The sequence below is a fragment of the Hoplias malabaricus genome, chromosome X1 (genome assembly GCF_029633855.1).
Source record: "Hoplias malabaricus isolate fHopMal1 chromosome X1, fHopMal1.hap1, whole genome shotgun sequence".
NCBI classification, from domain to species: domain Eukaryota; kingdom Metazoa; phylum Chordata; class Actinopteri; order Characiformes; family Erythrinidae; genus Hoplias; species Hoplias malabaricus.
In genome coordinates, this window is record NC_089818.1 from 8,265,304 (window position 1) to 8,278,403 (window position 13,100).

At 41.8% G+C, this 13,100-nt stretch overlaps 2 protein-coding genes across 2 annotated transcripts; one reads left to right on the forward strand and one right to left on the reverse strand.

Moving 5' to 3' along the window:
- Positions 1–5,741: 5,741 nt before the first annotated feature.
- On the forward strand, positions 5,742–7,632 carry LOC136675898 (inner ear-specific collagen-like). Its single transcript, XM_066652698.1, has 4 exons — positions 5,742–6,126; positions 6,419–6,508; positions 6,595–6,666; positions 6,749–7,632. Exons 1-4 carry the CDS (start codon positions 5,742–5,744, stop codon positions 7,630–7,632), a joined length of 1,431 nt encoding a protein of 476 aa, XP_066508795.1.
- A 1,205-nt stretch (positions 7,633–8,837) lies between these two features.
- On the reverse strand, positions 8,838–12,848 carry LOC136675884 (high affinity immunoglobulin gamma Fc receptor I-like). The gene is made up of 6 exons (XM_066652681.1): positions 12,797–12,848; positions 12,496–12,531; positions 11,815–12,111; positions 11,311–11,577; positions 10,639–10,978; positions 8,838–9,852 (listed from the first exon to the last, which is right to left on the reverse strand). Exons 1-5 carry the CDS (start codon positions 12,819–12,821, stop codon positions 10,677–10,679), a joined length of 927 nt encoding a protein of 308 aa, XP_066508778.1. The 5' UTR covers positions 12,822–12,848; the 3' UTR covers positions 8,838–9,852; positions 10,639–10,676.
- Between the last annotated feature and the right edge of the window lie 252 nt (positions 12,849–13,100).

Sequence of the window (13,100 nt, forward strand, 5' to 3'; positions counted from 1 at the left end):
CAAAGCATTGATGTGGAGCACCATTCAGACCCTTTTGGAGAGAGAGTGAGTGGTGTTTGTGATCCACAACTAATCGCTCAACATCAGGACCTCAACTCACTAATGCTCTCATGGCTGTTGAATAAATGAGCTGTCCAAATACATTTGGCTATGAAATGTAACTCTTCTTAAAACACCTCTAGGTAGTATTTATTTACCTTAAAATTACATCATCAAAATCATGGTGATGCTCCACTGACATGTAATAAGACAATAGAGACAATAGAGCCTAAGTCATTGCTACTCAGCAGTGCAGAAACTGCTCTATGTAACTTTTGAAGGGTGTAGTATACTTACCTAGTGTTCCTTTAAGGTGGTATAAAAAGTTCAGTGCTTTCATTTCATAATAAAAGCTCTGTGTAAAAGATGTGCTTACAGTGTTTAAAGAAATCTGCAGTGATGTTATCTCACACCTCCAAGATCAGACTTAGAAGTTCAGACTTCATTCATTCATTCATTCATTCATTCATTCATTCATTCATCTATAACCGCTTAACCAGTTCAGGGTTGCAGTGGGTCCAGAGCCTACCTCGAATCATTGGGCACAAGGCAGGAACACACCCTGGAGGGGGCGTTAGTCCTTCACAGGGCAACGCACACTTTTGAGTCGCCAATCCACCTACCAATGTGTGTTTTTTTTTTTTTTTTTTGGACTGAGGAAACCGGAACACCCGGAGGAAACCCATGCAGACACAGAGAACACACCACACTCCTCACTGACAGTCACCCGGAGGAATCCCACGCAGACACAGGGAGAACACACCACACTCCTCACAGACAGTCACCCGGAGGAAACCCACGCAGACACAGGGAGAACACACCACACTCCTCACAGACAGTCACCCAGAGGAAACCCACGCAGACACAGGGAGAACACACCACACTCCTCACAGACAGTCACCCAGAGGAAACCCACGCAGACACAGGGAGAACACACCACACTCCTCACAGACAGTCACCCGGAGGAAACTCACGCAGACACAGGGAGAACACACCACACTCCTCACAGACAGTCACCCGGAGGAATCCCACGCAGACACAGGGAGAACACACCACACTCCTCACAGACAGTCACCCGGAGGAAACCCACGCAGACACAGAGAGAACACACCACACTCCTCACAGACAGTCACCCGGAGCGGGAATCGAACCCACAACCTCCAGGTCCCTGGAGCGGTGTGACTGCGACACCTACCTGCTGCGCCACCATGCCACCCCAGGTCAGACTTGACCTTGGAAAATAAAAATAAGATTACAATAGAATTTAAAAAGTAAAAGAAAATAAAAACAATTAGAAATTATAAAGTAGAATTAAAACAGAATATTAAAAAAATGATTAAAAGCTATTCAGTAAAATTTAAAACAATAATTTGGAGTCCACCAACCCGCACACTGTCTGCGTAAGTCAGAAAACATGGGATAATTGAGCCATTACGATTATGCTCCACTTCTGATGTCAAGTGCAGAGACTTTAGAATTGCCCCGCCCCCTCATCTGAATCTGTCCAATCTCAGAGCGGGACATGTGTTATAAGTGAAAGCACAAACAAAGAGGTTAGACGCAGAAGAAAGAGAACAGCGACATTGCAGAGCTTGGTTATTGTTACAAACTATAAAACAATGTTTAAATAAGATGTATTTATTGACCTTATTTGTTACTTTTCCTAACAATTCTATTGACATTCCTGCATTAAAAGGGGTTAATCGTGTATTGACAGTTTCCCGGCAGACGCAGGGAAGCAGAGGAAAAGAATAAAAGGTTGAAAATAGGAGAAAGAGGCTTTTTGCACAAGTGCTGCAACAGCCACTCCTTTCTTTACAGGGTCACAGTGAGCTCCATTAAGAGCTTACCACTGGAGCACAGCCTGAGCTGTTACTCTACCAGACACTAAACACACCTCAGGCTCAGGTAGCTCACAAACCCTACTACCTGCCAATATATACCTGCATATAACCCTCCACGCTGCTACTACAAACACAGTCTGAAAACCTGGGACCTTCATTTAGATAAAAATTAAATATGGATTTGTAAATCTATTTTGTTTTTAAACTAAATCAGTACAAAAGCAAACCGAAAAAGTACCACTGTTTTATAGAGCAGAGCAGTACAATTAAAGTGAAAGGGATGGTTTCCTACCCTCCACCCAAAGTTACATAGCGCAGTTTCTGCAGTGCTGAGCCAATGACACTCTCTGTTCTCGCTTTAACAGCTCAGTGGAGCATCACAATGTTTTACGTAAAATACTACCTAGTGTTTCTTTAAGAGCAAACTTACACTGCCATTCTGAGACTGATGCTTGTAACAGCTTCAATGACCCTACACAGATGAAATCACGAAGCCTGGGCAGCACCCATTACAGGCCTAGTCCGTTATGACCAAATTAAATTATGATACGCAATTTTGACAAGAAACATGTTTACTGTTGTGGTATGTTTCGATTCCCATTAAAGTCCTGGAGATGTCAAACATCGGAAAATGTATGGAAAATGGAATTCCAATGACACCTCAGATCGGTCGTGCAGAATGAGTGCACTCGTACCTAGCTTCCGCTTTTTAGGTGCAACTTTAAACCACACCATCAAAGGATCCTCATAACCGGAAGCCTGTGTACTGAGCTGTGTCTGACTGGGGGCTGTGGCGATTGTAACACAGTCCTATAATGGACCCTGAGTCTATCCCAGGTTTTTTGGGTGTGGGGGAAGGGGCTGAGGGTAGAGGGGTATCCGGGGGGGGGGGCAGGAGGCTAAGTGGAGGCACCGCAACTGTGCAGAGAGGTAAAGTGAGCACTGAGGTTATAGCCACTGAATCGTGGGCTGACACTAGCAGGTCAAGGTGATAGCATTAATACAGAGTTAGATTTAAAGCCACAACTTCTTGTGAGATATGTGAGTAATTATTGGGTCTTAGTAAATGAAGTTTTATTTACATTTGCAGATTTACATTTTACTTCTATCTTGTCATTTGCCATTTTTGAGATCTGCTTGTGAAAGTTGCCGTTGTAAAGTGTATCTCATTAACTTGGCTTTGCATTAATAATTAAATTATTAAAAGTAGCAAACATGAAGGCAGATTTGGTGTCATTTTTAATGTTCAAACATTTGAGTGTCGTTGCAGCTCAGTCCGAATATAACTGAATGAAACAGATGTGTGCTTGTTTTATGTAGTTCTTGGTCTGCTGTGCAACAAGACATTAACTACCAACACAAAGAGTAACAAGGATACAACGTGTCATAGATGTAAAGCACTCTAGCACCCCCTTGTGGGACAGATCCTCAATGTGAGTGAGTATGTGAGAAACTGTGAGTGCTTTGATTCTGGTGCTCCATGACTCCAGAGATAAAGCTCATTTGTAGCTGCTCATGTTCATTCCTCTGTGGTCATTATAAAACTGTGCACTATTATGCATCCAATATATGTCCATCTCAAAATATTTATTAATTATTTAATTAGGGCTGTCGACCAACATTTGGGTGTTTACACAATAAGCATCACCCAGGCCAGTCAGAAGGCTGGTTTTTAATCATTTATAAAGCCTGATCGCTGTTTATTTGCAGAATAAAGTATAAAAGCATAAACTGAGACCTATGCAAACACTATTCATGCAGTTGATTACATTACAAACTTGTCATATTCATATTTAAATTTGTTGTCTGTAGAAGATACGCTAACTTTTTTCACTTACAAAGTCAATCATATAGCTTGATCAAAAGCACAAAATCAAGATGACCCTTTCCACATATGATTGTGTTTAGAGCATCAGACACTCTCCTGTCTGAGAGATGTAGCTTTCAGCGACTCAAGGAACAGCCGAGAGTGTGGTCGCTGACATCTGGCTGGACTTTTTATCCCTTTTTAAATGACTGCTATTAGTAACCTTTATTTTTAACCTGAACCAATGCTTTGGGAGATAAGCTCTTTCCTCTAAAACCAGCTCGGGTTTAGGCCGTGCCGAGTGATTGAGATTATCGGTGCTCTTTTGGGCAAAAGCTTTCTTGGAGTGACACCAAATAGATTGGAATGATACTGATTCCTCGTCTGAGAAGTTATTTTAAAGTTTAAAGGATGGGGCAACAGCAACTTTAAAACCAGTCTACGGAATGGGGTGCAAACTGTTTGGCATCCCTGGTCTTAAGATGCGGTTTGTTGTATTTTCGAAATGTGGTGTCAACACACCCTCTACGGGGAACATAGCTTTTTCTGCCAGATTTTTATTAATTTGCTAAATTCAACACATTTTTAAAAAATTAAATATGAAACATGAAACAAAAGGTCCATACATTTTGCACAGGCCACTTTTAAACGTCAGCAAAATGCAGAGGATGAATTATTTATTTTCATCTAGAAAAGCTAAATATGATAATTAAGCAAATTATGTCCAAAACATGTCCCTTAACCAGGCCTCCCACACTTTTGCATACAACATGAATAAATGAACCTTTAAAAAACTGTACAGACAAATGTCCACATCATTTCATACTGAATCTGAAGAAATCATTCACTCACTGATTTTTTTGAAAGTTTCTGTTGAGTGCCCAGACTCCTGATGCATTGCTCTAACCCTCAAACCTCCAGGTTTGGCACTCATCCACTCACTGGGGTTGGGTAGGTGCTGATGGAATTCTTCCCATATCAGATGACCAGTCCCATTGCCCCCGGTCCAGCTGCCAGCCTAGTTCTTTTTTTTTTTTTGTCGTGCCTTTTTTTTTGCTGTCTGCTGGATGGGGTGATTCATGAGGGTGCTGTATCCCATGTCACAAAAGCGCCATACACAAGAGAGGTAAAGAAACTTGGCCACAGTGGCAGGGTTCCGCATGGCCCAGTCTTGGGGCATTAGAAGATTAGTGTGTCCTCAAGTTTCAGACCCCCTTTGCTTCGTCTTTTTCAGACCCCTTTTGCCCCCTATTTGCAGGGCTGTCATTATTCAAAGCTTTCATCTCAAGGTAAATGTGACTGGGCCGCTTGTGTAACCCTGAGAAATGCCTCGCGTCTGTGCACTTAGTTTCACAACTTAAAAGTACCGCAAGGCTCCATGCTTGGCCCACTTTTATTAACCTTACTTGCACTTCTTTGAATACCTAAGGTGTGGACACCTGTACATTAAATAGTTCTTTTGAAATCAGTTGTTTCAATAAATAGCATGTCTCCCTTTCCTGCACTAACAGCTTCTATTCTTCTGCAAACAGTTTATATCTGATTTTGGAACGTTTCCATGCGGTTTAATGGCATGCTGCCATAAGAACACTAGTAAAGTCATGCACTGATGTTGGATGATTAGTTCTGGATCACAAACGCCACTCCAACTCATCCCAGAAGGATCAAATTTTCCTCTATCACTCCAGAGAAAGCAGCTCTATTAGTCTTTGGTCCAATGCTGGGGGAGGTTTATGACACATTAACAAATGCTTGGCATTGGGAATGGTGCCCTTAAGCTCATGTGTGGTTGCTGTAGAGCATGTTCACTGACTGTGTCTATAATGGATGCATTTCAACGTGCCTGAATTCAGAATGTGAGGGATGTCAACAAAGCTTTGGACATATAGAGCATCTTAAGTTTGGGTCACTGTTAAGGTTGATAAAACTCCAATAGGAGCAGCAGGATCTCTGAGAACGTTTTGATTCCTTTATTAACTATAATTTAACAATATGTAAAATAATCAATATTTTCATGCCATACTAAACCTACTTTTTCCCACAGATAAAATATGACTTTGCTATACATTCGGACAATCCATGCAGCTGTAGTTTTGCTGCTCTTATCAGCAACCTACAGTGCAATCAAGATGACTCAACGGCCAAAATATCAGTATACCAAGAAGCCTCCTCGAGAGCTGGTCCAGACGACTGCAGGCAAAGTTACAGTCACAGCCAGGATTGTGGACTACACCAAGCCAAAGGAACGCATTCCTGTTTTCACGCAAAGCACCACAGTTCCCGCCTACATCGATTACCACTCGGACACCACAGTGTCCCCTAATGCCGTGCAGGACAATTACACTCTGGACTATAACGAATGCTACTTCAACTTCTGCGAGTGCTGCCCCCCAGAACGAGGCCCTCCAGGCTTAAAAGGGGACATAGGCCCCCAAGGTGAGTGGAGCTCTCAGAAACAGCTGCTATCTGCTTTTAAACAGTGAGTGTGTTCATATTGTGAAGTAGAATAGGACAGCGGGGCAACTTTAGACTCGACCAAAATCCATAGAGTCACCAGGTGGTCTGGATGGTTTGGAGATTCTGAATTAAACCGATTTTAAACATATCTCTTAGAGGTCTAAGCATTGACCTCATAAATATTGTTTGCTACTTTATTTTGTGGACTTACTTAAATATCTACTAAAAATCTGAAAGAGAGAATTGCTAATCTTTTTGAGGTGCTTTGTAGGACCTCCTGGTCAAAAAGGGGAACCAGGAGCCAAAGGTCCCCCAGGATCTATCGGTCCAGTTGGAGCTCCAGGATTTAAGGGAGACAAAGGTGAGAACTGTGAAGCACAGGTAAAATACTAATGTATCAGATTATAATTTGCTTTATAACATGAATCCTTGCATGCTATGCTCCAGGGGAAAAAGGTGAGAAAGGAAGCACTGGATCAGGAGGCTCTCCCGGCATCACAGGGAAGGCTGGAATGAAAGGTATATTTGCAGATTTCTCCCAATGACTTCAGATACTTGAAGCAAATGATAAAAATTGAAATGGTTGTTTCTGTTTAAACAGGTGATGCTGGCACCAAAGGTGAAAAAGGGGCAAGTGGTGTGCCAGGACCCAAAGGTGCCAAAGGTGAAAAGGGAGAACCCAGTGAGAACACAACTAAAGGTGACAAGGGTGCGCCAGGCAAAGATGGACCGCCAGGATCACCAGGTACCACTGGAGATAAGGGAGAGAAGGGTGAGAGGGGAGAATGTGGCCTGCTGGGAGAGAGGGGACAGAAAGGAGAACCAGGAGATCCAGGGCCACAGGGAGTGAGGGGAGATCCTGGACCATCGGGACAACATGGAATGCATGGGAGTCCTGGAATTCCTGGAGAACGGGGAGAACCTGGGAGCCCTGGAGCCAAAGGGGAACCTGGAATTCGAGGCCCTCAAGGGATGAAAGGTTTGAGAGGTCTCAGAGGAATAAAAGGTGACAGAGGTCCTCAAGGGAAACGAGGGGATCGTGGACTTCGAGGGATGAAAGGTACAGCAGGCGACACTGTAGGACGGCTACGCTCTGCATTCAGCGTCGGCCTGTACCCCAGCAAGTCCTTCCCAGCATCTGGCTTCCCAGTCCGCTTCGACAAGATCTTCTACAATGGAGAAAACCATTACGATGTTGCCACTAGCAAGTTCAACTGCACCCACCCCGGGGTTTATGTCTTTTCCTACCAGTTGACAGTCAGAAACAAGCCCTTGCGTGCCGCACTGGTCGTCAACGGGGTTCGCAAACTGCGCTCTCGAGACACCCTTTATGGTCAGGACATAGATCAGGCCTCCAGCCTGGTGCTCCTGAAGCTTACTGCTGGAGATCAGGTATGGGTGGAGACCCTTAGGGATTGGAACGGCGCCTACTCAAGCAGCGAGGACGACAGCACCTTCTCTGGGTTCTTGCTTTATCCTGACTGACATCCACTCTGAATCACAAAAAACTAGAACTTTCCTTGCGATCCGCCTCGCCACTGTTTGAAGATGAAATTTCAGTCTCTAAGCAGAATCTGCCTTTTTCATTTTTTGCTTATATATTACGATCCCTCCTTAATACTCAACCTGACTTTTTGTGAACATTTAACATCTTTTCACACAGGTGTCCAGAAGCAGTCCTAACACGGGAGGAAGAGCAAAATGATTTCAGAGCACTTTTAGAATTCCAAAGTAATTCCAAAACATAAGAATTACTTCCTGGTTTCTACACCCATTTTCAATTAAATCAGCTTAACTCACCCTGAAGGTGCAGTTTATCCATGTGTGGATTGTGGATCACTGCTGTGTCCGAGCCACTCGAAGCAGAGCAACACATACTAACACACCACCAACATATCAGTGTCACTGCAGGGTTGAGTACGATCCACCAACCAAATCATACACTGCTCGAGAAAGTGTCACTGTGGTGCTACCATCTGTACCTTCAGTTTGGGAACATAACTATACCTTAATCTATCATAATTGCAGCTATAAAAATTGTGTAGCTTGCATACGCCCAATTTCATCTCCAGGAGCTTCATTATATTTTAAAAAATGTACACAGTTCTGTAATGAAATGTTACATATATTCACCTCTCCTTCTGTAGAAGAGAATGTAATGCAACTGGGAACAAAAATGGACATTAAAACTGTTGTACTTTTAAAAGGTGCATTTACACTGTTTGTACCTTTAGTGACCATTTAATGGTAATGTACCTCTATCGTACCTCCCCACCCCCACCCCCGACAGTGTACCTGCTCAGCTCTGCTCTGAGTGTCCTGACCATTGAAGAACAGGGGAAAAGGGAGCAAAAAAGTATGCAGAGCAATATACGGACAACAGCCTGTAACTTCAGAACTACAAAGTGACCTGTACGGCCAGTGAATCTGAGACAATAGACAATGAACGTAAAAACAAGGATGTAATTTGAATGAATGTCTGATCGGTGTAAATTAATAATAAAACATACTTTTCGCAGGCATTGTGTAAAAGCTTGTAGGAAATCCATATTTACATTTTTTTTTATTCTTGTTTTCCAAACAGACTGGGATTGCTAGAGAAAATTCCACTGTTACTAAACCAATAAACCAGAATATTGGAAGAACAATGGAAGTAAAACACAACACACTATAAACATTAAAGAGTATTTGTTTATTTCCAGAGTCTCATTAGAAAATTCCTGAATGCATCACCTTTATTACATAAAAAACTATTACTGGCTGTTTTCTCAATCTGAATTATGTCTTCATACAAGTTTTAACGCATTAAACAATAAAGTACTACACTCTCATAACTACAGAACAGAGCAGTAGTGTGCAATGACAGGCCTTGCATGGCTGGTTATGAGTCCCCTATATCTTATCCTCATCCTGTGTTCGGAACGTTCAGTTTTCCTTTGACATTTTGATAAATAAACAATCTCTGACTCTGCATATTACTGCATATATTATATCTCTAAAATAGAGCTCTGTCTAATACAAATGGCTCTAGGGGTGTTATGCAACCGAGCCTAAGAACCTTACAGATGCTTGTGATGTTCGAATGTTGAGTAATGTCATTCATTATATGAGAGAGCTAATATCAACCTTATATCTGTCTGATATAAATATGTAATCAGTTATCACTAGAAGCTTAAGACATAGCTCGATGTTTAAGATGAGTATTGCTTTATGGCTTGTTACGAAGAAAGGATTCTCTTTGCTAATGTGCACTGTACATTGTAGAAACAGTGTGTTTATTATAGATGGTCCGTAACGTTTATCCATATGACATAAAGAAAACAGTGTTGCTGTGTGAGTAATTTTGTTTTATATATGAAATCAGGCAATTTTGCATATGTATTAAAAATCAGTCATGATATATGACCTCTGGTAAGTTTCCACATCCGTCCTGGCCAAATAGTAGATGATGAATATTTGGGCATAATCCATCATCTAGAGAATTTGAAACAAGCTGTGTGGCTAAAGTGTACACTGTTGATTCCCCAATCAGGCAACCTACCCCTCTATATTGTTAAATATCCAATATGATTCAACTGCAAGTCCCTTTGAACAGTGCTTTCCAAATGTCATGAAAGTAAAGGGGGTAGTAGTTGTGGAAACTCAACCCAAGTGGACATACTTGATCTTGTAGTTCTTGTAGGATTTTAGGTCTGGAACTTGGCTCTAGGAAAAAAAAGACACTGTCGTTACATGGTTATTAAATTCTCTGGAGGTTTGATGTGTAATTATTCAATGTACAAGAAACTTACTAAGTCTTATGACAAGTCTAGAACACCGCATTCCACATTAAACCACCATGAACTTATGTATAACAAACTGAAAACTGTGGAATCACCTTTTAGCCTAGGATAATTATTATATTCGCCACTATATGTTCATATAAAGATGGTAACACCTGTCTTAGCTAGTTCAGCTTCTTTTAATGGTGAACAACTTCAAAAATGAGTGTATAGCTTGAATATTATATGTAAAGGGTGAGTCAAAATTCACGGGACACCCTTTTATAATAAATGAGGGGGGATGTTCGGAACATGGCCGCCATCTTGGATCAAGGGTTTTCTCCAATGGGAAGGTGGTCATGTAGCATATCAAAGAAATAAAAGGGTGTCTTGTGACATTTGACTCACCCTGTAGAAAAGCATGAAACACAAGAGTATGCTCTTTGGGCTTTGGAGCTGTTCTCTGAAGTCGGAGTGTTGTTTGTGTTCCAGAAACCTGACCTCACTGACTCTTGCGGCTGAATGCCGCCAAATCCTCACGGAAATGTTGCAATAGCTTTACAAATTGCCAAATAACGGCCTGAATCTGAGGTGAAAAATTGGATGACTTTTGGCTACATAGTGTATCTAAGGACTGAAGCAAAATGTAAGCCATTACATAATATAATGTGGTTCAGAAATTGTGATGTATCTGTGATGGGTTTTAACACAGAAACGTTTTGACTCATACCTTTTTTTTGGTGTGATTTTGGACTAGTCCTGATCATTTTAATCTTCAGGAAAGTTACAGACTTCAAGCTTCACTGATTCACTATGTCTCTCCAGGTTCAGGGCTCTAACACGTGCTTTACAGGAGTAGTCCCCTCCGTCGTCGTCCTCCACGTTGAAGATGGTGAATGTTGCACTTGACGAGCCAGGCCCCTGCCGCTTTCCATTTTTCAGAAAGAAGTATTCTATGCTCAGACCTTCTTCTCTAACATTTAACTGGGTCTTACAACTCAGGACCACCTTATCCCCTTTCAGAGAGCAATAATCGAAATCTAATTCCAGCACGGGAGTATTGAGTTTATCTGCGAACAACAGAAGGAAACAACAGTTTAAACACTACCCAGTTTGTTTGCATAAACACATACAAATATGTATTAACAACAAGGAGTTCGTCCACCATTTTAGAATGGCTTTTGACTACATACTGGAACATTTCTGTGAGGATTTGACAGTATTCAGATGCAATAACTTTAATGAGGTCTGGTTTAATGAGCCTCGGATGCTTCAGGTATCACCAGAGATCCACCTTCTGATCTCAGGATGATAGAGTCCATGCTTAAACCAGAGCGTCCACTAGGGACCCCTGAAATTGATGACATAATACATAGAATTATAAACACCTAACATGTCTTACCTAACACAGGCAAATAAGCAGAGAGGGACTGAGCAGAGTGGTGCTCAGTGGACTGGACCCACGTGGCCCTGCACCTGTAAAGGCCCTCGTCTTTCAGCACAAGGCGAGGAATGACCAAGTCCTTGTCCTTCCGTTTCTGGACCTCAACACTGTCCTTATAGAAGATCACCTCCACCAGCAGCGGGTCGCCTCGGATACGGCAGGTCAGGGTCATCTTCTCTTCAATGAGTAAAGGCTCTGTTGGGATTTGCAGAAGTGTCCAACCGCCTAAGGGTGAGAAAAGAAGTGAGTGTTGTGCCCCCTTGTGTTGGCTTCTGCAATCTAATGCAATCTACTTCAAGGCCACATTTGATACAGTTTCAGTTCTAGGACAGTACATCTGTGAATGTAATTTTTTACATCACCAGATGAAAATGATAAAATGATAAAATGATTCCTCTGTAAACTAATAGAGTTCACTGTCCCTTATATGAAGCTGGAATTACAGGAAAGGGGACCACCTACCATCCACATGTACAGCGAGTGGCTCACTGGTCATTGTCATTAAGGAATACGGCCAGATGTCTATGTCCTTCTCGCCACGACAGCTGTAGTTCCCTCCTTTTTGGACAGGAATATTTTTCAGGCTCAGGTTCTGTGTTTGAACAGACAAAGGAACACCGTTCCTGAACCAGAGGAACTTCCATTCTGTTTCGGGATGATCAGGAACACTGCAGCTGAGTGTCACATCTTCCCCAGAGAACAGACGAGCTTCCCCAGAGGTCACGTCTGCTCTAGCCCTCACTGGGAGAGGAGTGGGGTCTGCAGGGAAGAGGGGTGGGGTGCAATCAGTCAAGGTGGAGTGCACGGTTAGAAAAAGGCTAGCTATGTCTGGACTATTCTCAGTGACACTGAGGAGTTTAAAACCTCCAGCAGCTACTGCTGTGTCTGATCCACTTTTACCAGATCAACACGCACTAAGAACTGGCTGAATGGGGGCTAACAAAGCTGGATTATAGTCTTTAATCGTATAACTACACAGCGCTCGTATGGACAGTGAGTGTAAAAATAATGAGGTAGCTTTAGTGTTATATTCTGAGACGTTAGTAGAAAGATGTAGCAGATAATTAGCACCATCTTAAATAATAAAAATTAAACAAATAGTAATATTAAAAAATATTAATAGTAATAATATTTATTACATACCTTGGGACTTCACATATGAAAACAGGGATAAAATGGCTATAAAAAAAAGCAATAAAAAGTATTAGTTTTCAAACACATCATCAAACATCGGTTGGAAACGAAAGCGACGAAATCCCCAAATTTGTCACTTTACAGGAAAAGGAAAACCCTTTCATATGTTTCACAACTCATTTCGACCCTTTCCATCGGTCTATTCATTACGAACTTTAGACACAGTGTAAATTACAGCGTTAAGTCTCAAATAATATAAAAATATGGAGATATATGTTTTATGTGTGTGGCTCTGTTTGTAGTCACTTACCAATGGAGCCCAGTAAGCAGTGCATGGTGCTGTTGCTGTCTTAGTTGTGTGCTGCACTGTTTAAAACAGGGCAGTGCTTTGTTTTTTTTGAAGATGATCCTGAGTAACTCCCACTTTTTGATGCTTAGTTGGCATAAAAACAGGAAAAGGGCAATTACACATCTTCCTTTTTGGTTGTTCTGGTTCACCACAAGGCACAGATACATGAATAAGCAGAACACACAACAAAACCTGGAAATAACCAGAAACACGTAATAACAGAAAAAAAAAACACAGAATATAATCCTTCATTTAATCATTTATA